The 25,089-nt window shown below is 36.1% G+C and overlaps 1 protein-coding gene across 6 annotated transcripts in view; it reads left to right on the top strand.

The window, feature by feature from the left end:
* The window catches only part of LOC144957399 (uncharacterized), a 39,799-nt gene that overhangs the window by 13,635 nt on the left and 1,075 nt on the right, over positions 1 to 25,089 (top strand). For 2 of the 6 annotated variants that reach the window (XM_078888667.1, XM_078888666.1), the window contains exons 7-12: positions 1,997 to 2,815; positions 10,778 to 10,825; positions 12,293 to 12,370; positions 14,174 to 14,193; positions 18,772 to 18,885; positions 21,075 to 25,089. The exon at positions 21,075 to 25,089 is cut by the window's right edge and continues 1,075 nt beyond it. In XM_078888667.1, the coding sequence (XP_078744793.1) occupies positions 1,997 to 2,815; positions 10,778 to 10,825; positions 12,293 to 12,370; positions 14,174 to 14,193; positions 18,772 to 18,885; positions 21,075 to 21,152 (1,157 nt within the window). In that variant the 3' untranslated portion in view covers positions 21,153 to 25,089. The remainder of the gene's footprint in view (positions 1 to 1,996; positions 2,816 to 10,777; positions 10,826 to 12,292; positions 12,371 to 14,173; positions 14,194 to 18,771; positions 18,886 to 21,074) is intronic. The other 4 variants (XR_013642152.1, XM_078888668.1, XM_078888670.1 and 1 more) reach the window with 4 other exon arrangements.

The raw sequence follows: 25,089 nt of genomic DNA, 5'->3' as shown, positions 1-25,089 counted from the left end.
AAATATTGTAGATTTTACGGCTGCAGGCAAATCAGTGAAATTTTTAGATTTTTCGTGGCCGCATCACGGCCACAAGCGATGCAAAAAACTGCCATACCAGTTTTCTGGCAAAAGCCAGAATCCAGCTTTTGTAAAATCTTCCAACTGACCTTGCTCGGTATTGATGAGTTGATTTTTTTAAAAAAAGACCTGGGTGACGTCATCTTCATTCTATCTATAAATTTTTGGGTAAAATTCTGAAAATAGCTGGTAAGGAGAGAGTTAAACTCCACCTCAGACCTCCACCTGGGACGGGTCTTGGTCCCCACCTTTTTGTTGCTTCACCCCATGTCATCTATAGGGTCCTCGTGTTGCTGTCCAATTTCTTTAATGAATATGATAAACAAGGTTGCTGATTTCAAGTATATTTACAAAATTCAGTTTCTTTTAAAAAAAAAAAAAAACCCTTCTGTATATTTTCCAAAAAACACATTCCTCACTCCCACCAAATCAGTAACTCACTTTATAGTCACCTGGAACAACTACAAAAGACGTCTAACTTCTACGTCATGGCACAAGACCGAAGGGTTAGAGCTCTGGTGGTCGCTGGTTCGGATAAGTAAGTCAGTAAGTAAGTATATTTTCCAATCTGCCGAAAGGAAAAAAAAGTAAGAATGTCGTATCTTTTTATTGGAGTTCAGTGTTCAGATAGGTTCGGTTTGATGTGTTCACATAGAAGTTCAGTAAAAATATTTTCTCCTGAATCAGTAACCCTGTATGAATGCTTTGATAATTCAAGTGTTACCCACTGCAGCAGTTGGGTGTCATGTCAGAATTAACTAGATTAAGTTAATGGAGCTTAACTTAGAACTGGTCAGAATATGCAAATTTGAGTTTAATGTAGAAATGATTGGAAGAAGGAAATTTGATTTTAATGTTGAAATGATTAGGAAAAGGAAATTTGGGTTTAATGTAAAAATAATTAGAATAAGTAATGTAGGTTTAATGTAAAAATGATTAGAATAAATAAATTTGGGTTTAATGTAGAAATGACTAGAAAAAAGTAATTTGGGTTTAATGTAGACATGGTTGGAAAAAGGAAATTTGATTTTAATGTTGAAATGATTAGAAAAAGGAAATTTGCGTTTAATGTAAAAATAATTAGAATAAAGTAATTTGGGTTTAATGTACAAATGATTAAAATATAAGTAAATTTGGGTTTAATATTAATATAGACATGATTAGAATAAGGAAATTTGGGTTTAATGTAGAAATGAAGAAATGATTAGAATAAAGTAATTTGGGTTAAATGTTGAAATATGAGAATAAAGTAATTTAATTACTTTAATTGGGTTTCATGTAAAAATGATTAGAATAAGGAAATTTGGGTTAAATGTTGAAATGATTAGAATAAAGTAATTTGGGTTAAATGTTGAAATATGAGAATAAAGTAATTTGATCAAATGATCAAAATAAGGGAATTTGGGTTTAACGTAGAAATTTTCAGTTAAAAAAAAAAGAAAGAGTATTATGTAGATATGATCAGAACAAGGAAATTTGAGCTTTTCTGAATTTTAAGAAGTAGAAAATGAATGGACTCTTCCTGATTAAGGCAAAAATTGTGGCTCAGATTTTAAACACAAAGTTCAAAATACACCAGGTTCATCCTCACATATTATCGTTATGGGTTGATAGGTCACAAATCTTTAAATTATTATTGATAGCTATTATTTTTCAGTTCAGTTATTTTCAAAAATGTAAAATCTCTTTGGGGGCAGCGTGGCTCAGTGGTATGGTCTTTGCTTCCTACCCGAAAGGTACCGAGTTCAATCACCCGCCACTGCATTGTGTGGTCTTGAGCAAGTCACCTCACCCTAGCTCACTTTGCAATGCTGCTCTGCGGATTACGCCTGGGTTATTCCAGTCTACCCTTGGAATAGACCCTAAAGACAAATTTCCCCTTGGGGATGAATAAAGGTAATTTTATTTAATTATTTATTTATTTATTTATATGCAGGGATGGCCAGACCCGATGGGAATCCGATAAGACTGTCTTCATCGTCGTCATCATTATCATCATCATCGTCGTTACGAGCTGTTGCTCCAGGTGCCCCTGGGGCTCCTGGTGGTATTTCGCGAGTAAGACCACCTTTTCCCAATCAAGGTCCTCGTTTTATCGGCCGAGGCGTGTCCAAATATGCTACGAAAAGCAACCAGAGTTCAGGATTTCCTTCTGCCAATCAGGCCAGTATTGACAAGACACCCATTCCATCTTCTCAATTTGACGATGTGGCGGCAGCTAATGAGTTAAAGAAATCTCCGAAATACAACGAAATGATTCCCAGCAACCAGCAAGGCGCAGTTAATTCTAACTCACTTCCTCAACAACAGCAGCAGGGGACCTTCCAAGTTTCCCCTTCGAACAATAGTCTTCAAAGTCAACAACTCCTTTTACAACAAAGCATCCTCCTGCATCAGAAACAGCACATGGAACAGCTCAAACAGCAGCACAACCATCAGCAGATGGAGCTGGCTAAGAAGCACCAGCTTCAATTGCTGCAGTTGCAGAAGCTTCAGGAAGATGAGAAGAAGCACATGCTTCAAGAGCATGAGAAGCAGGAGCTGGATCTCTGTGCCAAGACTCAAGCTCTTAGTCAGACTATTCGGGAAATGAACGCATCATCGTTTTCATCATCATCATCATTGTCATCATCACAACAGGCCGCATCACAAGCTGATCCAGCACAGAACTTTCTGGCAACTGGTTTACTGGATGCAATCATGGCTGCTGGTGGAAATGGTCTACCAGGACTCCTGTCTTCCCTCAGCTTGCAGGGTAAGTCAAATGTTCTAATCACGGTAGAAAGTTTTAAAACTGAACAAAATATACAAAAACGACACTTTAAGAATTTCAATTTTTATTTTGATTTTGTTTTTATTATTTTGATTTATGTTTTTATCTGTTTATTTATTTATTTATTTGTTTATTATTATTTATTTGTTCATTTATTTATCTATTTTATTCATTTATGATGTCATTGGTAGGGAATGGTTTGAATGTTTAACTTAGCATCTATACAGTCTTGTGGTCATCAGATATGACATTTACCTTCAGACTAATAGGTCCCAGGGTTCAAGTCCGTCTTTGGGAGGTGCAAAGTCGAGTTCTTGGAAAAGGCTCTTTACTCACATTCTCTCATCACATTCGTGTGTAAAATGAGCAGCTGGAGGATAACGTTGTCTTTGTTGAAAAAAATTTTGATGGCATCTTGCAGATTGTGTGTCATCCTGCCTGTTAAGTATTATTATAATTATTATTTGATATAGCGCCAGTATCCACAAATAGTGCTCGGAGGTGCTTTACAATAGTTTTTCTTTGGTATCACACAAGTTCATTCATTTGACTACAATATCGCCACAACAGTCACACACACATCTTGTTCGAAGTTCACATAGAATCATGAAAAGCAGAATGAAAAAGATTGGTTTTAAAATGTCGTTTGAAGACTGGTAAACTTTCACATTGTCAAGTTTTAGGTGGTAAAGAATTCCATATGATTGGAACCGACAATGCAAAACCACACTCAGCAAACTTTGTTCTTGGGATGTTTTTCTCCATTAGAGAAGAACTGGCGGATCGCATTCAAGGTATTCAAGTGATGTATGGTGAAGGCAAAACATGCGATTTAGTATATTATTCTTTTCTCTGTTAGAAGACAGTGTATTGACTTAAGGATTGGTGTTATATGGTCCCAAGGCTTTGTCCTTATAACTATACGAGCAGATTTGTTTTGCATCAACTGTAGTCTGTCCAGCGAGTTTTTGGTATGCCGTACAGCAGAGAGTTACAATAATCCAAGTGGCTGGTAACAAGGACATGGATGAGTGTTTTGCATGTTACGTTGTCAATATAATTTTGTATTCTGCATATAATTTAGAGAGCGATATGAACCGCCTGACAGCACTTTGTTATGTATGCGCACATGTCTAGGTGAGTGCCAAAATAGATACCAACGTTTTGAACGACATTGAAATTTTTAATAACAGATTTGCTGAAGGGCAGTTGGCCAATGAGTATATCCTTTCCTGTCTTTTTGAATACAATCAACACAATTTTGTCCTCGTTGAATTTAAGCTTGTTGTTTGTTTGTCATCCATGCTTTAACGTTATCTGGGCTTGCTGCGAGTCACACTTTTGTTTCTTCGATGTTTCTTGATGAAATGGGAGTGTATAACTGGGTATCATTGGCGTAGAGAGAACTGAGACAGAAGGTCGTGATAATGTTGCTTAACGGCTTTGTGTACATTTTGAAAAGCACTGAACCATGTGGAACACAAATTGTTGATTTGTTGGTGATGAAAGGGAATCGTTTATAAGAACGCTCTGTGACCTGTCTCGTAGATAGCATGAAAACCATTCTTGAGCTTTGTCTCCGATTCCAAAGAGCCTCTGCTTTTGGTCTGGTAGTATAGCATGATTCACAGTGGAGAATGCAGCACTTAGGTCCAGCAGCTCTAGTATCGCATTATCGTTTTTATCAAGTAGGTCGACAATATCATTGTGGACACGCAAAAGTGCTGTTTCTGTGCTGTGTGATTGCTTATAGGTGGGTTGAAAAACGGTATGCAAATTTTTGAAATTTATGTAGTTGTTGAGACGTTTGACAATGAGTCTCTCTATAAATTTTGCAATTAAATGAAGGTTCGTGACTGGCCTGTAGTTTTTAAACTGATCACTGTCTAAATTTTTCTTTTTCAAGAGTGGAGTAATTAGAGCTTCTTTAAAGCAGGTTGGAATGCCTGCATTCTCGATAGACCTATTTGCAATCGAAGTGATAGCCGGTGCGACTTCCTTTACACATTCTTTCAAAAGCCATGTTGATACAACATCAAGTTTGCACTGTTTATTTTGGGCTTTCTTAATTATTTCATTGACCTCTTCTATTGAAGCAGAGCAGAAATTGGAAAATGAGCTAATTCATGGTTGTAGGCTATCTTCATATTCAGAGGTCTTGACTGTATTGTCCATGTTAGATCGAATGGTAGAAATTTTATTAATGAATTAATCTTTGAAGCGCTCTGCCAGTTCTGATTTGTTTTGATGTGATGGCAGTAATTTTTCCCCTCTATCAACCTTCATCAAACCGTTCAGGACATTAAAAAGCTTCTTATTGTAGCCTTTACTATCGTCCACCTGATAGATTTTCTTTCCATTTCAATTATCAGAGTGTTAGTTGCAGTTCGTGCTTGTTTATAAAACTCTCTATGTATTGTGAGTCTTGTTTTCCGCCATGTTTCTTCCGCTTCTCGTCTCATTTGCTTTGACAACTGAATTTTCTCAGTGAACCATGATGTGATGTGTCAGGCCTTGTGGTGATATCTTTGGTTGACAATGGAGCATGGTGATCAAGAAGTTCAGACATAATTTTGTTAAAAATGAAACTCTGTCATGTGCTGTGTATGCACATTCAACTGTGGTGGTGAGACCGGATGTAATAATGTGGGGCTATGTGGTCTAGTGGTATAACACTCGCTTTTGGATCGGAAGGTCCTGGGTTTTAGCCTTACTCAGCGCATAGTTGAGTCTTCGGAGAAGGCTCATTACTCACATTCGCTCACCATACTCAGGTGTAAAGTGAGTACCTGGCCGTTAAGTGCACATTGTCTTTGTCCGAAAAAAAAAATGTAATATCGCCTAACAGGCATCATGTCCTGTCCTAAATGTTAAATCTTGCTGTTGGCCAGGGGCCTGTTGCAAAGCGCTTTGAGCTCAATTTAAAATATAATTTAATTTAGGTAACAATGTCAATTTTAAATTTCTCAAAATATAATGACATATATTTTCGATATTTTAATGTCTTTTTTGTCGGTTTAGGCTTTTCCAAATTCAATTCAAATAAAACCGATTGATGGTCTGATATGTGGTTACTTTGTACGTGGGTGTCATTCAACAAAGTGTCATCACGGTGCTTAGTTATGAGGTCTAACGTGTTTACCTTTTCATATGTTGGTTCTGTGATGAATTGGACATCGTTCTGTGCCTCGATTATATTGAGAAAATCCATTACATTGTTATCTGACTCAACATTCAGATGGATGTTGAGATCCCCTAAGATGTAAAGATTGTCTCTTTATTACTGTTCAAATTCTGTCAAAAACTGTCTTGTCATTATTTTGTTTTTGTTGGATGGTGTTTGGCGATAAATAAGAGCAAAGTTAAGTTTCATGTTTTTGTCTTTTAGTTGACATTCGATGGTTTCGAAGGTCATTGGCTTAATTGTTACTTTTATTTTCTGAAAGGTAATATTTGTCTTGTGAACTATCATTAACCCACCACCTTGTCGACCTTTCCGGCTTTTCTTTTACTAATGATGTAATCACAATTTTCCTTTTTTTTAAGCAATATCTCTGTTTTGAATAATATGTCATAGGTTGTCCAAAATGTGTTCATAAACTTAAGTTGTCTTTTTATTATATATACTGATCTTGAGTTAAATATGCCACATTTCATAAGGTTTGACTCTTTAATTTACTCTGTAAGTGGTTCTCACACATTGACACAGATTGTTGGTGGGTGCCCTCAGTTTCGTTACAAGGCTCTGTGTTATCTCTCTTAATCCATTTTCCTCCATGGGTTGTGGTTGTTTTATTTACATTTCTCAATTGGTGTCTGCTGTGTGTAATGCCAACAGTATTGGTGATTATATTTTGTTTGTAGGTGGTTTGAACACAGCCCCAGCTGCTATTATTACACACTGTTGATATTTCTAATAATAATAATAATAATAATAATAATAATAATAATAATAATAATAATAATAATAATAATAATAATAATAATAATAATAATAATAATAATAATAATAATAATAATAATAATAATAATAATAATAATAATAATAATAATAATAATAATATATCTTTATTGTCCCCAAAAAGTGGCAATTTGTCATTTGGTTACACATTTATAACAATACAATATTGACATAGACACACTCACACAAGATGCACACTAGTAACATAGTAGTTATCGTAAAAAAAAAAAAATTAAAAAAAAAAGTTTTATTTCGTTATTTACTCCCGTGTCAGCTTCAGTTGGTCTTTGTTTTGAGATGAGTTCACTGTGGTCCTTATTGTTGCACAGTGTGTTATTTTGGGAAAGTCTATTTGTTTTGACACTGCTCCAAAGTGATTGAGTTTAACACCTCTCACACAGTTTATTGTTAACACAGGTGGTCGTGATTCTGCAGGATGGCGTGTTTTGACACTGCTCCAAAGTGATTTTCACTATGTAGGTCACTTTGAGCACATTTTGTAATGTGACCCATGACCTCGAGCACATGGAAAGTTAATATCGATCAAGCCCATTGCAGATACACACCTCTATTGGGCGTTGCTTGCAACAGCCACATCTGGCTCACAAACCTTCACAAAAACAGCAAGAGCACAGTTACACATGTCTACATATTTGTAGGCGTCCGTGAGATATTTATTTATTTGTTTTGCAATCTTTTCAATTTTCAATTTATAGTGACAGTTTTAACTATTTTACAGTGTTGAAATTATTCATATAAAGCGCAGCTCTGGTTATGGAGCTGCTCCTTTATAATATATACATCCTATTTCCATTGTATTTTTATCTTAGTGTGTAAATTATAGATAGTTCGCAGATGACGTCACTCAGGTCTTTGTTATTGTTTTTTGCCATCCGCGTTTATGAGTAATGCTCACTGAACTGTATTAACCCGACTATAAATGTTCATGGTTACACACAGTTTTGTGTGTTGGTCCGTTACACTTCCGGATGGCAATGTAATGAGCTTCTTAGCCAAGCGCATACTATCTATAACACGTCTGTACAAAAAAATTCCCTTTTGGGATGCAATAAAGTATTACTATTATTATTATTATTATTATTATTATTATTATTATTATTATTATTATTATTATTATTATTATTATTATTATTATTTATTATTATTATTATTATTATTATTATTATTATTATTATTATTATTATTATTATTATTATTATTATTATTATTATTATTATTATTATTATTATTATTATAATCAGACCATGGTGATATGCTTTGAACGGAGATATCCACAATTTTAAGTCAAGGGGTCAATTTTAATGGAAAACGAGTTCCCATCAAAAATCGTTAAATCAAACCTTTTTCTACATATTGATGAAATATTTTAATTGAATTCTACTCCTAAATATTTTATTTTAATTTTTTTTATGAAGGTAGTTATTATAGATAGAATGCGCTTGGCCAAGGAGTTCACAACATTGCCATCCGGAAGTATAACGGACCAACACACAAACTCTGTGTAACCATGAACTTTTATAGTCTGGTTAATACAGTTTAGTGAGAACAACTCACAAACGCGGATGGCAAAAACCATAACAAAGGCCCGAGTGACGTCATCTGCATACTATCTATAGATAATTCGAAGATGACACTCAAGTCTTTGTTGATGTTTTATGCCATCGGCGTTAATGGGTAATGCTCACTGAACTGTATTAACCCGACTATAACGTTCATGGTTACACACAGTTTTGTGTGTTGGTCCGTTTTCCTTCCGGATGGCAATGTTATGAGCTTCTTAGCCAAGCGCATACTATCTATACTTAATTTCAGCTCTTCTCAACTTTGGAAGCGATTTTCTCAAACTTAGGGTTTCACACCCTAGCCCATGCATATGACGATAACTTCATGAAAAACACCCGATATGCTTCATATACAGATTAAAATGCTCAGGAGACATTGGGCTTTCAAACAAAAACAAAACATTTTCACCATGCAACTGATTATGTCAGGGATGCACACATGTATTAATGCCTGTACTGAGTCATTACCCAAAGTAAATAAATCAGATTATGTGACTATATTACCTGTTTTAGTCATGCGTGATTTATATGAATTATATAGGCCGTAGAACAGGGATTAAAAAAATTTCCTGATGTGGCTGAGTTCCCTTGCAACCGAGGCCATTGCACATGCGTTGTAGTCCTTTAGAGCGATTAAGCCCATGAAGTTGTAGTTTATCCCAGTTTCTATGGTGAGAAACAGACAATAGCAATTGCTTGATACCCTTTGGATAGGATCCTAGGCTATTGCAAAGTATTTTCCACCAGATCTAACAGACCCAGCTACCCAATCACCGCTAGGCGAACAGGGGGGTCAGAAAAAAAATAATCTTGACTCCACTGGGATTGATCTCGGTTCCGTTTGATTGTGAAGCGATTGCTCTACCAACTTAGCTATAGGGACCCCCTATGAGCTGTCTCTAGCAAAAATACTTTGAGACATTCCTATTATTCATTATAAAAAAAACCCATGAATTTATTTCCCTAGCACGCATCTGGCTTTAATAAAAATAGATTTTGAAACGTAAAGATTTTTTTTCCTGATACAATGATTATTCTTAATGTCAAATTGTTTATTTTTTAGCATCAATCATTGTAAACAAAAACAAAGAATACATTTTGATAAGTGTAACATGTATTGTAATTGTTTGACTGTGTGTGAATGTAGTTGTTTGGCCGTGTGATTATGTTAGAATTCTTCTATAGAGTTATCCATTCCATGTTGTGCATGCTTTGCATGTGAGTATGAATATTGACATTGCGAACGTTTAAGCACTCTTTGTTCCTTAAAAACATCGTAAGACGATTGTTTTGTTTTCGTTCGTTTTAGAAAGAACTCCGTCCGAGCTGGTCATAATTAATATGTATTTAATATAAAATTTACCTTATGATTGATAATAAACAAATTTTGCGGCTATGTGGTCTAGTGGTATGACACTTGCTTTCGGATCGGAAGATCCTGGGTTTGAGCCTTGCTCGGTACATAGTTGAGTCCTTGGAAAAGACTCTTTACTCATATTCTCTCACCGTACTCGGGTGTAAAATGAGTACCTGGCCGTTAACAGTGTTGTCTGTGTCCGAAAAATTGTAACAAGCGTCATGTCCCGTCCTACATGTTAAATGTTGCTGTTGACCAGGGACCCCTTGTAAAGCGCTTTGAGCACATTTTAGAAGTTATTGCGCTATATAAAGCTCAATTTTAAAACAAGTTAAAGTAACGAAGTCTGAGCCGAGCCGTTACAATAGGAGATAATAATAAAGTGAGGTCACTTTTTGAATTCATTTCCAATTCACTCTCCCAAGGTCTGGCAGTTGCATTGAAAACGCGTTCAAAATTTCCAATGCAGGTGTTAAAGAATCTCATATTCATCGTCAAATGCCAATCAAGAAATCTTTGATCCTCCATCTCCATTCAACTCGAAACTAGAGGGTCTTTTTCAAGAACAAAATTTTCCAACAGATCTTTCTACTCTAATGCAGCTTAAAAAATCTGTTATTCCCTGTCCAGAAACTCTCCAACTTTAAACTCTTTCAAGTCCAATTTAAAGACTGAAATTTTTAAGATTTAGTTTATTGTTCTTCAAACCAAGCTTCCAGTGCTGTGCTGTAGTTTTTATTTTATTTTCTCTTTGTGAGTTCGTGTTTTATTGTAAAGCACCTTAGAGCATGAATTCATGAAATTTGCGCGCCATACAAGTGATTTGTTATTATTATATGTTATTATTTATTCTATATTGTGCTGATCTTGGTAGCACTGGAGATTTTGACTCTCCACTCCTCTGTTTTTTTCCATTTCCCTGATGGTGTTGCTGTTTCTATTATATTATATATTGCACTTTATAACAAAAAAATTAAGTTAGCAACCTGACTTACAAATGCTATGTTCCCCCCCCCCCCCCCCCCCCCCCCCCCCCGTCACAGATCCAGGTACCTCCTTTCCACCAGGGCTAAACCAAGACACAAAACAAGGTTGGCACTCTCTCTCTCTCTCTCTCTCTCTCTCTCTCTCTCTCTCTCTCTCTCCTCTCTCTCTCTCTCTCTCTCTCTTCTCTCTCTCTCTCTCTTTCTCTCTCTCTCTCTCTCACTCTCTCTCTCTATCTCTCTCTCTCTCTCTTTTTCTCTCTCTCTCTCTCTCTCTCTCTCTCTTTCTCTCTCTCTCTTTCCATGTTGCTCTCTCTCTCTCTCTATTTGTTCAGGATCTCACTTTATTCCCTGGTCCTGGTGGGGATCCTTAGCTGAGAGGGAGACAGTCAAATGCATAGTACCTTTTCTTGAGAGATGACATTTTTTTTCCCCTTGTAAATGATCTCTCTGTTATGTACTAATTATTATTATGCTCTTGAGCCTGGTTTCCTCTAACCCCTCCGAACTTGACAAAAAAAAAAGCTCGAGAAAATTGTGGTTCGAGGAAACCGTGAATAATATTGAATACAAAAATTGAGACATTTGAATAAATATGAGGAAATCTTGTATTTGAATTTGAGAAAACGTGTTGGAGGAAACTGTACTTGAGTAGAGTTTTAGTTTTGAATATGTTGCGCTTTGTAAATATTTGATCGATCCTTCATAGCGGGGGATCATCTGCTTGCGCCCGGATTGGTTATTTTGGTAATGTCAAAATATTCACATCAGTGGATTGATAGCGGATTATTCTTTTCCCCATGTTTACCTGTCCCCTTTTCATGCTTTCTCTTTGGGTGATTTTAATTTCAAAGTTAAACAACTTTTTTCCTACCATCTTCCTTAACAGGTGTAAAAAATTGACAAACATACCTATTTCTCCTCTTCCTCGTCCGTTTCCTCCTCCGTGTTGATGTTGATGTTGTTTGGAATTATTATTATTATTATTATTATTATTATTATTATTATTATTATTTATTATTATTATTATTATTATTATTATTATTATTATTATTATTATATTATTATTATTATTATTATTATTAGTAATATTGTTGTAATTATTAATATTAGTAATATTGTTGTAATTATTATTATTATTATTATTATTATTATTATTATTATTATTATTATTATTATTATTATTATTATTATTATTATTATTATTATTATTATTATTATTATTATTATTGTTCTTATTATTGCCATTGACGTTACTGTTTACTTAACAAGGTCTGATATGTTTCATTATATATTATTATAATATATATATATATATATATATATATATATATATATATATATATATATATATATTAATTTCAAGTATAATTATGATCAACTTCTACAATATTGTTTCAAGCATTCGCTCTCATCTGGAAGTGATGAGAGCGAATGCTCGAAACAATATTGTAGAAGTTGATCATAATTATACTTGAAATATTTTATAAATAGCTCCTTTTATCAAAAAGTCCAGCACTATTATTTTATGGTTTTTGTTTTTGTAATTTATATATATATATATATATATATTAGGCCCAGAAGGTACAACTACACCAAATCAAACAGGGTTTCAAGTGTCCTTGCAAGATTCTGAGGAAACCAATAATGAAGGTAAGTCTTCTTTCTGCTGTCGAGCGATTAATTGATTAATTGACCGATTAATTAATTGATTAATTTATCCCTTTGTTTATTGTCATAGACATATATTTCCTTATATAGTGCTAGAAAGAGCGAACTCCCTCAGTATGCATCTCATGCTCTGCCAGCAACGTTTGTGATGGCTTGGTCATGTATACAGGATGGACGATGGACGCATACCCAAAGACATCATATACGGTGAACTAGCTTCTGGACGGCGACCAACTGGCCGTCCAGCTATGCGGTTCTATGATGTCTGCATACGAGACATGAAATTGACAGGCATCGACTCAAACATATGGGAGTCGCTTGCTGACGACCGCAGCGGCTGGAGATATGCGGTGATGGAGGGAGTGATGAGGGGTGAGGAGAGGAGAAAGAAGAAGTTTGAGGAGAGGAGAGCAAGGAGGAAAGAGAGGCAGCAGATCCAAAGACCAAACACACAGTCAAACTTCGTGTGCAACAACTGCGGTAGAGACTGCCTTGCAAGGATTGGTCTGCTGAGTCACACCCGTCGTTTCTCTCAACAAGACTGATGAGACTAAAGCCATACAGGGCGCAAACCATCGTCTCTTGAGATGGAAGGATGCCAACCATATTTCCCTATTTATTGTGAGGTTAGGTAACAGATTGCTTTGATCCGAGAGGTCTCTGGTTCCAGACCAACTTCATAAATTTTTGATTCTTTACTTTTGCAAGATTACAAATCCCTAACATGCTCATTTTGACAACAAGAGTGATTCATTTTGACGTCAACGTCGCGGTTATGTATGGTATATATGGCACTCTCCGTTGGACCGGAAGTACCAGGGTTTTATTTCTGTTATGAACGGCGTATAGTTGAGTCCTTGGGAATGCTCTTTTTCGCACATTCTGTCACTGTACTCGGTTATAAAATATGTATCTAGTCGTTAAAAGGGTTGCCTCTTTTCGAAACAAAAAGATAATTGTAAAATCCCCCATCTCGCAACATGTCTCGTCCTACATGTTTAGCGTTGCTGTTGGCTAAGGACCCCTTGTCGAGTGTTTTTGTTGATATTTATTGCACTTTATCAATGCTCAAATTTTTATTTTATTTTATTTTATTTATTTTTGTTTTTGTTTTCTTTTCTTTTTTTTTAGTATCAGATGTTTGTTTTGGAAGGATTATCGATATTCCTCTATGGAATGCCTCGGTGGTGGCATCTAAAGATACCCATTGGAAGGGCATCATTTGATATTTATTATTTATTTATTTAAATCAATTATGTCAGATGAAGAGAGAAACAATACAATGGTGTCTCGTGAATATTATGGTTATTGAACTAGTAGCTTTACATGAGCAAATTTGCGAATGAGTGCAGAAATAATCTTTTAACGACAAACAATATAAAAAAACCCCCCAGAAAAACACACTCAAGAGCCCCTTTCTCTCTCCATCTCCCTCTTTTCTCTCTCTCTCTCTCTCTCTCTCTCTCTCTCTCTCTCTCTCTCTCTCTCTCTCTCTCTCTCTCTCTCTCTCTCTCTCTCTATCTCTCTCTCTCTCTCTCTCTCCCTCTATCTCACTCTCTCACTCTCTCTCTATCCCTCTCCCTCTCCCCCCCCCTCTCTCTCTCTCTCTCTCTCTCTCTATCTATCTCACTCTCTCACTCTCTCTCTATCCCTCTCCCTCTTCCCCCCCCCCCTCTCTCTCTCTCTCTCTCTCTCTCTCTCTCTCTCTCTCTCTCTCTCTCTCTCTCTCTTTCTTATTACTCTGACATAAACTAACAATGTTATTTTGATTCAATTTTTTCCTAGGTCCCGCCTCCAAGTCTGAGGTAAGCGTGGCAATTATCAATTGAAGTCCAATTACATTTGTTCTGATTTCTTTGCACAGTTTCAGTTTTTACTTTCTCATAATTATAATTTACTTTTAAAAAACGTCTTTGTTAATTTTAATTTTCTTCATACCAGATTAAAATACAGTTTGTGCAAATCTTCATTTTACTTAAAAAAAAAAAAATTTAAAAATATTTTGGTCTAGAAATGTTAAAATTTTAATTAAGCTGACTAAAATATAAGAATTTATTAAGTTAATATCATTTTCCTGAAACTATTGGTGACATATTTACATGTCACTGACCGATCCTTTCACAATGACATAATGAAGGGGTGAAATATTGATGCTGTGCATTTAGCCAAAAAACTCACAGCATCCATCCCCCAGCCGGATATAATATACCAACTATTTTGTGAGAACTACTTAAATAACAGTTGATGCAATGATGCTAATTTCCTTCCTTCTATATATGACACAAAGTGGTGTTTTATAGTAGAAATGACAAAAAACTGGGATTTTAAGAAATATTGTCCATTGTCTTCAATGAAATATAATCTGCCGACTGCTATGAAAAATTTGTAAAATTACGGAATTTTGGCTCCAATTTCAGAATTTCATGAGTATCTCAAAGTCATTAAAACTCATTTCAAATGAAAGTTTTTTAATTTTTAAGTTGGCAGGCCTGCGTAAATGAATAACCCATGTTTTATATTTTACTATAAAATTTATTTTAGTGTCTATAGATAGTATGCGCTTGGCTAAGAAGCTCATAACATTGCCATCCGGAAGTATAATGGACCAACACACAAATCTATATGTAACCATGATCTTTTATAGTCTGTTTCATACAGTTTAGTGAGAAGTACTCATAAACATGGATGACAAAAACAATAACAAAGACTTGATTGACGTCATCTTTGTTCTATCTATAATATCTTCCTAACATAAAACTGTTTTGAGGCAGGAGATCACATATACAGTCACATCTCTCCAATTTGAACACCACCTTTACCAGCATTTTGTCCACATTACAGAGACACCCGGATAGTGGAATCAGTCCCTGATGTCTGGGTGGGGTTCCTGACCTCCCATAGTGGGCAGGGAGGTACTTATTGTCTCTTCTATCCCCCTATATTTGTTTTCCATTGGCTTTCTGTCTTTGACTTGGGATGAGATTGTCCTGGCCCTGGTCGGATGTCCTGGCTGAGAGGGAAACAGTCAAATGCATAGTTAGTTTTGGGAGATGATATTTTTTTCCTTGTAAATCATTTCTCTGTTATGAACTGTATTATGTTTGTTTACCTGTTATATACTAGTGATCAAAAGAAAGTATACACTTGTTTTACCTACAGAATTGGTATAAAATATTGTTCTGGGTTATTTAAAACCATTGTGTAATCATAGCACTATCATTTATCTTTCATTTTGTTAGAATTTGTAACGTTTGTGGTTGATTTAGTATGCAACATAGACTTTTTAAAACATGATCTTCAAAAAGGGAAGTAACAAGTCAAAACATACACTATAATGTTGACAAACAATGGCATTTTAATAAAATTACTTGCGTTCTTTTCATTTGAAGTGAAGGTGAATCTAATTCAATCAGTAACGAGTATGTCCCCCGATTGCTCCAATCACAGCATTGCATCTCCTACGCATGGGATTGGTCAATCTGGCCAGCTGGTGTTGAGGAATGTTATCCCAAGCTATTCTTATGGCGTGGAACAGTTGTTGTTCATTTTGTGGGTCTAGTAAACGAGCTTGGCTGCCGATTATGTCCCACACATGTTCTATTGGATTTAGATCGGGGGATATTGCAGGCCACGGGCCGATAACGTTCACATTATTTGCTGCTATAAAATCCCTTGTTACAATAGCTCGGTGGGATGGTGCATTGTCGTGTTGAAGTGAACATTTAGGATGTTCATGAAACAATGGAATAACATGGGGTTGTAAAATGTGCTGGATGTACCTTGTACCTGTTAGGGATGCATTTACTTGGACTAGAGGTGTCCATTATCTCTGCTTATTGCACCCCACACCATGACTTGTCCATATCCTCTGTTTGGGGATTCCAAAACACAAGAATCGTGAAATCACTCGTGTGATCTTCGGTAACAACGTTACCTACCGTCGTTTCTTCCAATCACAAAGCGTGATTCATCTGAGAAGAGGACAAATGACCATGCATGCGTTGTCCAGCGTAGATGAGTACGGGCCACTGCAGATGGGCCAGCCAGAAGAGAACAAATGACCGCGCATGCATTGTGCAGCACAGATGAGTACGGGCCCACTGAAGACGGCCAACCGGTGATGTGCTCTAAGAAGTTGTCGCATCAACGGACGTTTGCAATAATGTCATGCTCTCTAAGTCTGCGACGAACTGTGTGTCGACTAATTCATGTACATGGGAACTCTAGCGCAGTTTCAGTCGCTGTCCTAAAACAATCCCGTAGATGTAGGGTGCGTATAAAACGGTCCTCACCTTGTGTTGTTACTCGTGGTCTGCCAGTTCGATTTCGGTCCCTTACCGTTTGTGTTATTTCAAATCGATCCACTAAGGAATATACATTTCTCCTTGTGATATAAAACATTCTTGCGACATTGGTCACAGACTGTCCAGCTTGAAGATGACCAATGGCACGTGCATGTTGATCTAAACTAAGTCCTGGCATGGCGTAGATTAATGGATGGTATTTTGTATTGCCTTTTTCTGCCTTGAAAATAGTTCAAGAAGACATGGATGGCAAAAAATTTAATCTACACACTTCCTGTCCACAGTAAGGGGTTAAAAGGTCATTTTAGCACGTGCACGACATGGTGAGCGAATTTCAGGTCAAAAACAAAAACATCATCTATCGGTACACAGAAAGGCTAATGGTAAACAACTTAGCGGAAAATCATTAGTCTACGTCAACGGATAAAAAAGTAACGACGATTTAAAATGTGTATACTTTCTTTTGATCGCAAGTATATATAATTTGTAAACATTTGAGTGTATTCCTCTTTGTGGGGACCTGTGCTTGTGTCTGGATGAGACTTTTAGGTGATCTCAAACGGTGTGCTCTTGGAATTTACATCTGTTTCCTATTTGAACCAATTCCCCTTTGTCTTACCTTTTCTTGGGAACTTTAATTGTAATTTTAGAACTTTTTACTTTCCCATTTTCTTCCTTTTTACTGGCGCTGATATGACCGTAATGTGTTGCAAGCGCCATAAAACACTTAAAAACAAAAACAAAACAGTCCCTGATGTGTACAAATAAAGAAGAAGAAATAATCCGTCCCCGTGTAACCGGTCCTGATAATGGAGACATCCCGATTGTGGAGTTCCAGATTAGAGAGATGTGACTGGATAATTTACTTCTTCTTCTTCTTCCATGAAGGCTAAAGCTTCAGGCTGATGATTGTACGGCCGATTTTTCAGTCGGCAATAGGGGTTTTAGAGGGAAGCAGGGAGCGAATTCTTGAAGTCATCAGTCAAAAGGGCTTGTTTGCAATTGGTTTGGTAGGGAGTTCCAAAGTCAGATGGTGGAAGGGAAGAAAGAGTAAAGATGATGGTTTGTTCTTGAGTGGGGGATTTCAAAATTAATTAAATGCTGAGTTTCTTGTTTTATTGTTGTTCCGTTTCAAATGGCTAGTTGTAATTTCGAGGGTTTCCGTTTTGTGCTTTGTGGAATATGAGGAGTTTGTTGATGGAACGTCTTTCATGTAGCGGTTTCCATTGGAGATCGTTTATATACTTACTAAGCCACAATTTCCTTTCCCATGTTTGCATAGATCCTCTTCTCTGGACTTCAGTTGTTCTTTATCAGGCCGTATAGGACTATACATTTTGGAATTGTTATTTACCTTCTGAAACTTTTAGTAATCTAGTAAATTTATTTTATTTTAAAAAAAATCTGAAATATATTTATCAGGATGGATGTTTCGTAGATTATTATTATAAGTATATTATTTTCGTTAATTTGTAAAATTATTTAGCTTGACTTCATTATTATTTTTTAAAGTTATATATATATTATTTTTACAGTTTTACAATTCTGCTATATTTTTGTATCTTTTTTTTTTTTTTGGATAAATTGTTCAAAATTTTTTTTGCCAGTAAGCCACTTGGAACTAATAGTTAATAGTTTTGTTATTTTATCATTTTCCTATAAATGATAATAGTTAATGCGTTCAGTTCATGTGTTCACCAGTTTATTAGAAAAAATTGTAGAAAATCTAGAAATCTATAGATTTAGACGAAAGGAATCTTTGATTTTTTTTGAATTTGTCAAAAAGAAAGCAAAAAAAATTTGAAAATTGCTTTGCCTTTTTTCTGTTTTTATTATTTTGTTTTGTTTAATATTTTTGTTTGGTTTGCTTTGAGATTTATTTTCCCCCTGCCGATTTTCATATATAATTTTGATTTCTATTAAATTTTAATTTTTTTAAACTTTTATGCTTTGATTTTGAGCAAAACAGACAAGGATTTTAAAAAAAAAAGTTTTTTAAAATGATTATTTTATTTTTCTGATTCATGTGTTTTAATGTTCGTTCACTCGTTTGTTTGATTATATATATTTTGTTCCAAGCAGTTGTCACCAGGTGGTTTGCAGATAAAGAGGATAAAGCTGGAGGAAACGCTAAGAGAAATAGAGATCCTAGAACAGAAATCAATGATAGGTCACATGCTTACCAAGGAAGAGGTAAGACACTGGAAAGGACTGATAGTCCTGTAAATTCCCAGGCCGAAGTTTGGTAAATTAAAAAAAGATGAAAACAAATAATGAAAAACTTTAACCCCCCCCCCCCCCCCCCCCCCCCCAAAAAAAAAAAAGGAAAAACAGCATAAAAAAAAAAACAAAATAAAAAAACAACAACACCTACGAGCTTAGTTCTTTAAATGAAGCTTTCAAGCGAGAATCGGGAATGCTCCACAGAGCTACACATCATATGCTTACCAAGGAAGAGGTAAGACACTGTAAAGTAGTCCTGTAAATCCTCAGGGGATTGACTAAAGTTTGGTAGATTTAAAAAAAAAAAAGAAAAGAAAAGAAAGAATAAGAATAAAAACAGGGTGTCCAGCAGATTATCAGACTTAAAAGTCCTACCTCCCCCCAAAAAATTCTACCTAGCAATTTAAAAGCCAAAGCACGGCCCCTGCGTGTCTTTAACCCAAATTATTTAGCAATTCTATTGACAATAAAAGAACCTTACCTATGATGTGTAAACAAGTCAACCTCGTGGTCAATACTTGTATTAAATTATCACCGACATTGAAGAGCTCTCAATGTAGTTAACTCTCCTTTATTCGGATTCAGTATTTTCCAGTATTTTCATAGGTAGGAAGGCTTAGGTCTACTTGATTCTAGCAATCGGCGTATTCATTGCAAATGCTTTTCGCATTTCCGCTCGGAATCGCACGATCATTTTAAATATCCGACCTCGGGTTCAATTATCCGACTTTTTCCTACCAATCCGACCTTAAGATAAAAAATCCGACTTTATCCGACTTATCCGACCTCGCTGGACACCCTGAAAAAAAAAAACAATACAAAAAAAAAAAAAACCCTAAAAAAACCCCAAGAGACAACACCCATGAGGCTTTAAAAAAAGAATCGGGAATGTTCCACAGAGCTACACATCATAAGTTTACCAAGGAGGAGGTAAGACTGTAAAATAGTCCTGTAAATCCTCAAGCAATTGACTGAGGTTTTTGTAAATTTCAAAAAAAAAAAAAAAAAAAGAAAAGACAGAATTTTTTAAATGTCACAAGCGCAGTCCTACCTACCTGTCGTACCAATAAGGTCACGGGTTCAAGCCCCCATCACCGCCGCGAAAATTTTAATTTCTCTATTGTCTTCTGGCACTTTTCTACTCACTTCCTCTCTTGTTGTTAAGCGTAGTCCTTGTACTTGTAGTATAATAAGACAACACAGTGGAGATGAGCATGGCGCGGATGATACAATGGGTAGGAAGGGTCAAGGTTGATAGACAAAGGCCTTGACCCAGACTCTACTAAGTGTACTCTGATTGCCTAACGTTGGCCTTGGTTCCCATAATCATAGTCTCTGGTGTGCTATAAGTATAACAAAACACAAACCCACATGTTCACGTGAGTGTGTGCGTCATTGTGCGACATGATGGTTTGTTTACTTGTTTGTTTTTAAGGTCATATCAGCGTAAAGGATGGGATGAGTAAAACCGTTGAATATCATAACCTATGAAATGTGCAAAGGGGTTACAGTGAACAGATGTCGTATTAGTTCCAATAACTATCCTAATACTTTTTTGAAGGTTCGTGAATTGTATTGAGACAGGTGACAGATTTTTTTTTTCCTTAATCCTTGCCTTTTGTTTCCTTGTTATTATTTTTTTCTGTACTGTCTTTAGATGATATTTTAAACATTCATTTGTACTATTTTTGATTTATTGTTGTTTTTTTTTTGTTTCAGAAGCAGTTTCTCAAAATCAATTGTGTGAAGAGACCTAATAAGCCTACATCAAACAAAAAAGTGTCATATCCAGATACCAAGTAAAAAGGAAGAAAATGGGATAGTAAAAAGTTCCAGAATATCAGTAAAGCACTCAGGAAAAGGTGAAACAAAGGGGGTTCAAGTAGGAAACAGATGTGATGTAGATTCCAAGAGCACACTATCAAAATACTTAGTTTGAAGGGGTGGGGGGCGGTAGGCAACAACTTCAAGATGAGAGACAAAGGCCTTGACCCAGACTTTACTAAGAGTTCTCTGATTGCCTAGCCTTGCCCTCCCATAATCATAGTCCCTATCACTTGTTCTCATTTTTTTCTGTACTGTCATTTGCAGCATGTGATATTTTAAACATTTCATGGTTTGTATTTTTTGGATTTATTGTTATTTTTCTTTTTTTTCAGGAAGCCAAGCTGGCATCCAAAGACGATGTGGAGGACCAGATGGAAGCTCTCCTGTCTTGTGAAACAGAAAATGTGTGATGATCCCCATCGATACCAGGGCTGAGATTGCTGACAACATTATCACTTGTTTTTTAAGTCTTCATTTGTTTGCTACGATTTGATTTTATGAAAACAACCGACGTTACTTTTATTGGAAATCATTATGAATACTTTGTTCCACTTCAGCTTTTAAGGATGGGTGGGGTTCCCTACCTCCACAGTGGGCAGGGAGGTACATACCATGTCTTCTATCCCCTTATATCTGTTTTCCAACATGCTTTTCTGTCTTTGTCTTGGTATGAGATTGCTTGGTTTTGTCCCGACCCTGGCTAGAGTCCTTGGCTGGGAGGGAAACAGTCAAATGCGTAGTTATTGTTTTGGGAGATGATATATTTTTTTTCTTTGTAAATCATCTCTCTGTTATGTATTATTAAATTTGTTATTTTTAATGTATAATGAAATGTAAGCATTTGAGTGTATTCCTCTTTGTTGGATCTTGTGCTTGTGTCTGGGTGAGACTTACAGGTGATATCAGACTAAGTACATTGATGGTATGCTCTTGGAATCTACATCTGATCCCTATTTGTTCCCAGTTCCCCTATGTCTTACTTTTTCTTGGGTGCCTAAATTGTAATTCTAGAACTTTTTACTATCACATTTTCTTCCTTTTTACTGGCGCTGATATAACCTAAATGTGTTGCAAGCGCCGTAAAACCCTTAAAAACAAAAAAACAACAAGGATGCCATAATAATACTGTTATCCTGCTATACGCATTGAAAACTATCTTTTAATTATTATTATTATTATTATTATTATTTTTAATTTTCAGTTTGTTTAGCATTTTGTTCCCTTAATGAATTGTAATTAACAAAATTAATGTGATATCCGTGCAATTTGAAATGATATTTGCGGTGCTCATTTGTTCGGGGTTTTAATCACTACCGTACCAAAACATTTTTGTTTCATAATTTTTTTTTTCCTTGAAGTGTTTTTATCCTGCACTGACTATTTCATATTTGTCAAGTTGAAATTTTGATTCTTATTTTAAGATCTGTTTCGTAAATGTAACCCAGCGTTTCCAACTGGGTGGGGTTCCTGGCCTCCCATAGCGGGCAGGGGGGTACATACTGTGTCTTCTATCCCCTTATATCTGTTTTCCAACATGGTTTCTGTCTTTGTCTTGGAATGAGATTACTTGGTTTTGTCCTGGCCCTGGCCCGGGTCCTGGCTGGGAGGGAAACAGTCAAATGCATAGTTATTGTTTTGAGAGATGATATTTTTTTCCTTGTAAATCATCTCTCTGTAATGTATTATTGTTATTTTAATGTATAATGTAGGCATTTGAGTGTGTTCCTCTTTGTTGGATTTTTTGTGCTTGTGTCCGGATGAGACATAGGTGATCTCAAACTAAGTACATTGGTGGTATGCTCTTGGAATTTACATCTGATCCCTATTTGTTCCCAGTTCCCCTATGTCTTACTTTTTCTTAGGTGCTTTAATTGTAATTCCAGAACTTTTAACTATCCCATTTTCTTCCTTTTTACTGGCGCTGATATAACCTAAATGTGTTGCAAGCGCTGTAAAACCCTTAAAAACAAAACATAAAAACCAGCGTTTCCAAGCAGTAGTATGTCCTGGAAATTGAAATTATAGCCACCTACACATATGAAACTCAAGGTTAAATTATATTCATTTTTAGTGGAGAAATAATACAATTTCCTTTTTACATTGCAAAATAACTCACTGAAGTTAATATTTTTAAAAAATAGATAAATAAAATTCCCTTTATTCATCCCACAGGGGAAAATTTGTCTTTAGGGTCTATCAATTCTGAGGGAAGACTGGAATATCCCAGGCTTCAGCCTCAGTGCAGCACTGCAAAATGAACTAGGGCGAGGTAACTTGTTCACAGCGCAGTGGGTATTCGAACTCAGGGGTACCTTTTGGGTACGAAGCAGAGACCATACTGCTGAGCTTCGCTGCCCCATTGACTGCACCAGCGATCGATCGTGGTCTCCTTGCTTGTGAAGCGAGGGCTTTGTCAACTGGGACCCCAATTTTGATTCATTTCGATTCTAAATTCGTTTTTTAAGGGTTCTATTTATTCCGACATAGACGTCTAATACTGTTTTGATACAGTCACAAATTCAAATAGATTTGAGAGGCATCTACATTTATTTTTTAGTTCCTATTTTCAGATTTTATCTATGGGTTCGGCTGTTTTATACATAAAAATACTGTCACTGTGAAATTGAAATTTGACCAAATTGAACTACACTAGGTCTCTTCTTAACTCCTATTAAGGGGTGGACGTTCCCATTGTGTGTTTTAACATAAATTACTTCAAATCTGGTTTGGAAAATCCCAAAATGGGATGTTTTTTTTGTTTTTTTATTTTCCTCTTTACTTTGTTTGGCACCGTGACATGCACATCTTTTCAGATTTTTATCTTTCACCAGTGCTTGCTCCTTAAATTGTTTATTAAAATCATCTTATAAGATCAACTTATAATATACACTCGAGCACTGAAATCTTGAACACGCAAATCTCGAAATCACGGAAATCTCAAACTCGGTACAATTCCCCGTTTTGATCTCTCTATTTTGTTAATATTGGCAACACGGAAATCTCGAACACTTTCCGGGACCAACACGGAAATCTCAAACAAACTAGACATTCCCTTGCGGTCCGTTGAAATTATTTTTCGCGAATTATTTATGTTGAACTTGAACGGAAACGAAAGATGCCATCGCTCTCCCCGTAGCGCTAAGTCTCAGTCTAATTTGTGTGTTACGCGTGCGTGGCATATATATATATATATATATATATATATATATATATTTGTGTTTGTGTGTGTGTGTGTGTGTGTGCTTGCTGAACTAAGGGGGAATCGCGTAGCATGTTTGACCAGCGTCTTACGCACTCCACCCATCACTGATAGCCGTAGGCGGTAACTGTTACGTTTTAAAATTATACAAACGATTAGGGGTGGGGAAGGTGGGATGAGAGCATTATCATTTATTACATAGAGAAGAAGCTGTGTGAGAGCAATCCCCTCTCTCTTTAGCTTGCTATGGGCAAGAGCATGAGGATATTAAGCAGGCCTGCCTACCCTGAGTTAAAATAGAATTAAAATAAATAAATTCCCTTTATTTATCCCTAAGGGGAAATTTTTCTTTAGGGTTTATTCCAAGGGAAGACTGGAATAACCCAGGCGTCAGCCGTAGTGAGCTAAGGCTAGGTGACTTGCTCAAGGCCATACAACGTGGCGGGTAGTCGAACTCGGTACTTTTCGGCCACGCTGTCCCATAAATTTCAGGGACATTTTACCAACAAAACCTCAGATGATGAGGATAATGATTATGACGATGACGACGAAGATGGTGATGATGATGATGATGATGATGGTGATGATGATGATGATAATGGTATTGTTGGTGGGTGGTGGTGATAGTGGAGCTGATGTTAAATGTGATGAAGGTGGTGGTGATGGTGATAGCCGTTGAGTGGTGGAGTGAGTATTCCTTTTGTCTGAATAGGTGAAGTGAGCAACAGACCAGAAATCTATCAGGTGTGTATATTTGTAAAAATTCAGTTACACACCAAATTATAGTCGACACGATGTCATATGGAAGACTTACAATCTTTAACCACTGGGCTGATAAGGTTGTTTACATGTTATTGTGAAATTTTGGATGAATTGAACGGTTGGCTGGGCCGATAAAATGGTTTACATAATACTGTGAAACTTGCATTTGCCTGGAGTAGACTGGGAAATACACGTTTTTTGTTTTGCTCAGTTCATATAGAGACATATCAAAACAACCTTCGCCCAAACATTTTAAACCTTAATCTTGCTTTAGAGACATTTGGAAGTATTAAACAGTAGGCTTGGCTGATAAGTTTGTTTACATAATATTGTGACACTTGGGCGTGCCTGGTGTACAGTGGGAGAAACAACACATTTTTTTTTTT

This window comes from Berghia stephanieae, chromosome 11, assembly GCF_034508935.2.
Source record: "Berghia stephanieae isolate SIO BIC M18660-M18661 chromosome 11, UCSD_Bste_1.3, whole genome shotgun sequence".
In the NCBI taxonomy this organism is placed as follows: Eukaryota; Metazoa; Mollusca; class Gastropoda; order Nudibranchia; family Aeolidiidae; genus Berghia; species Berghia stephanieae.
Note: the sequence above shows the minus strand (reverse complement) of the source record. Positions and strands in the feature narration are given on the sequence as shown.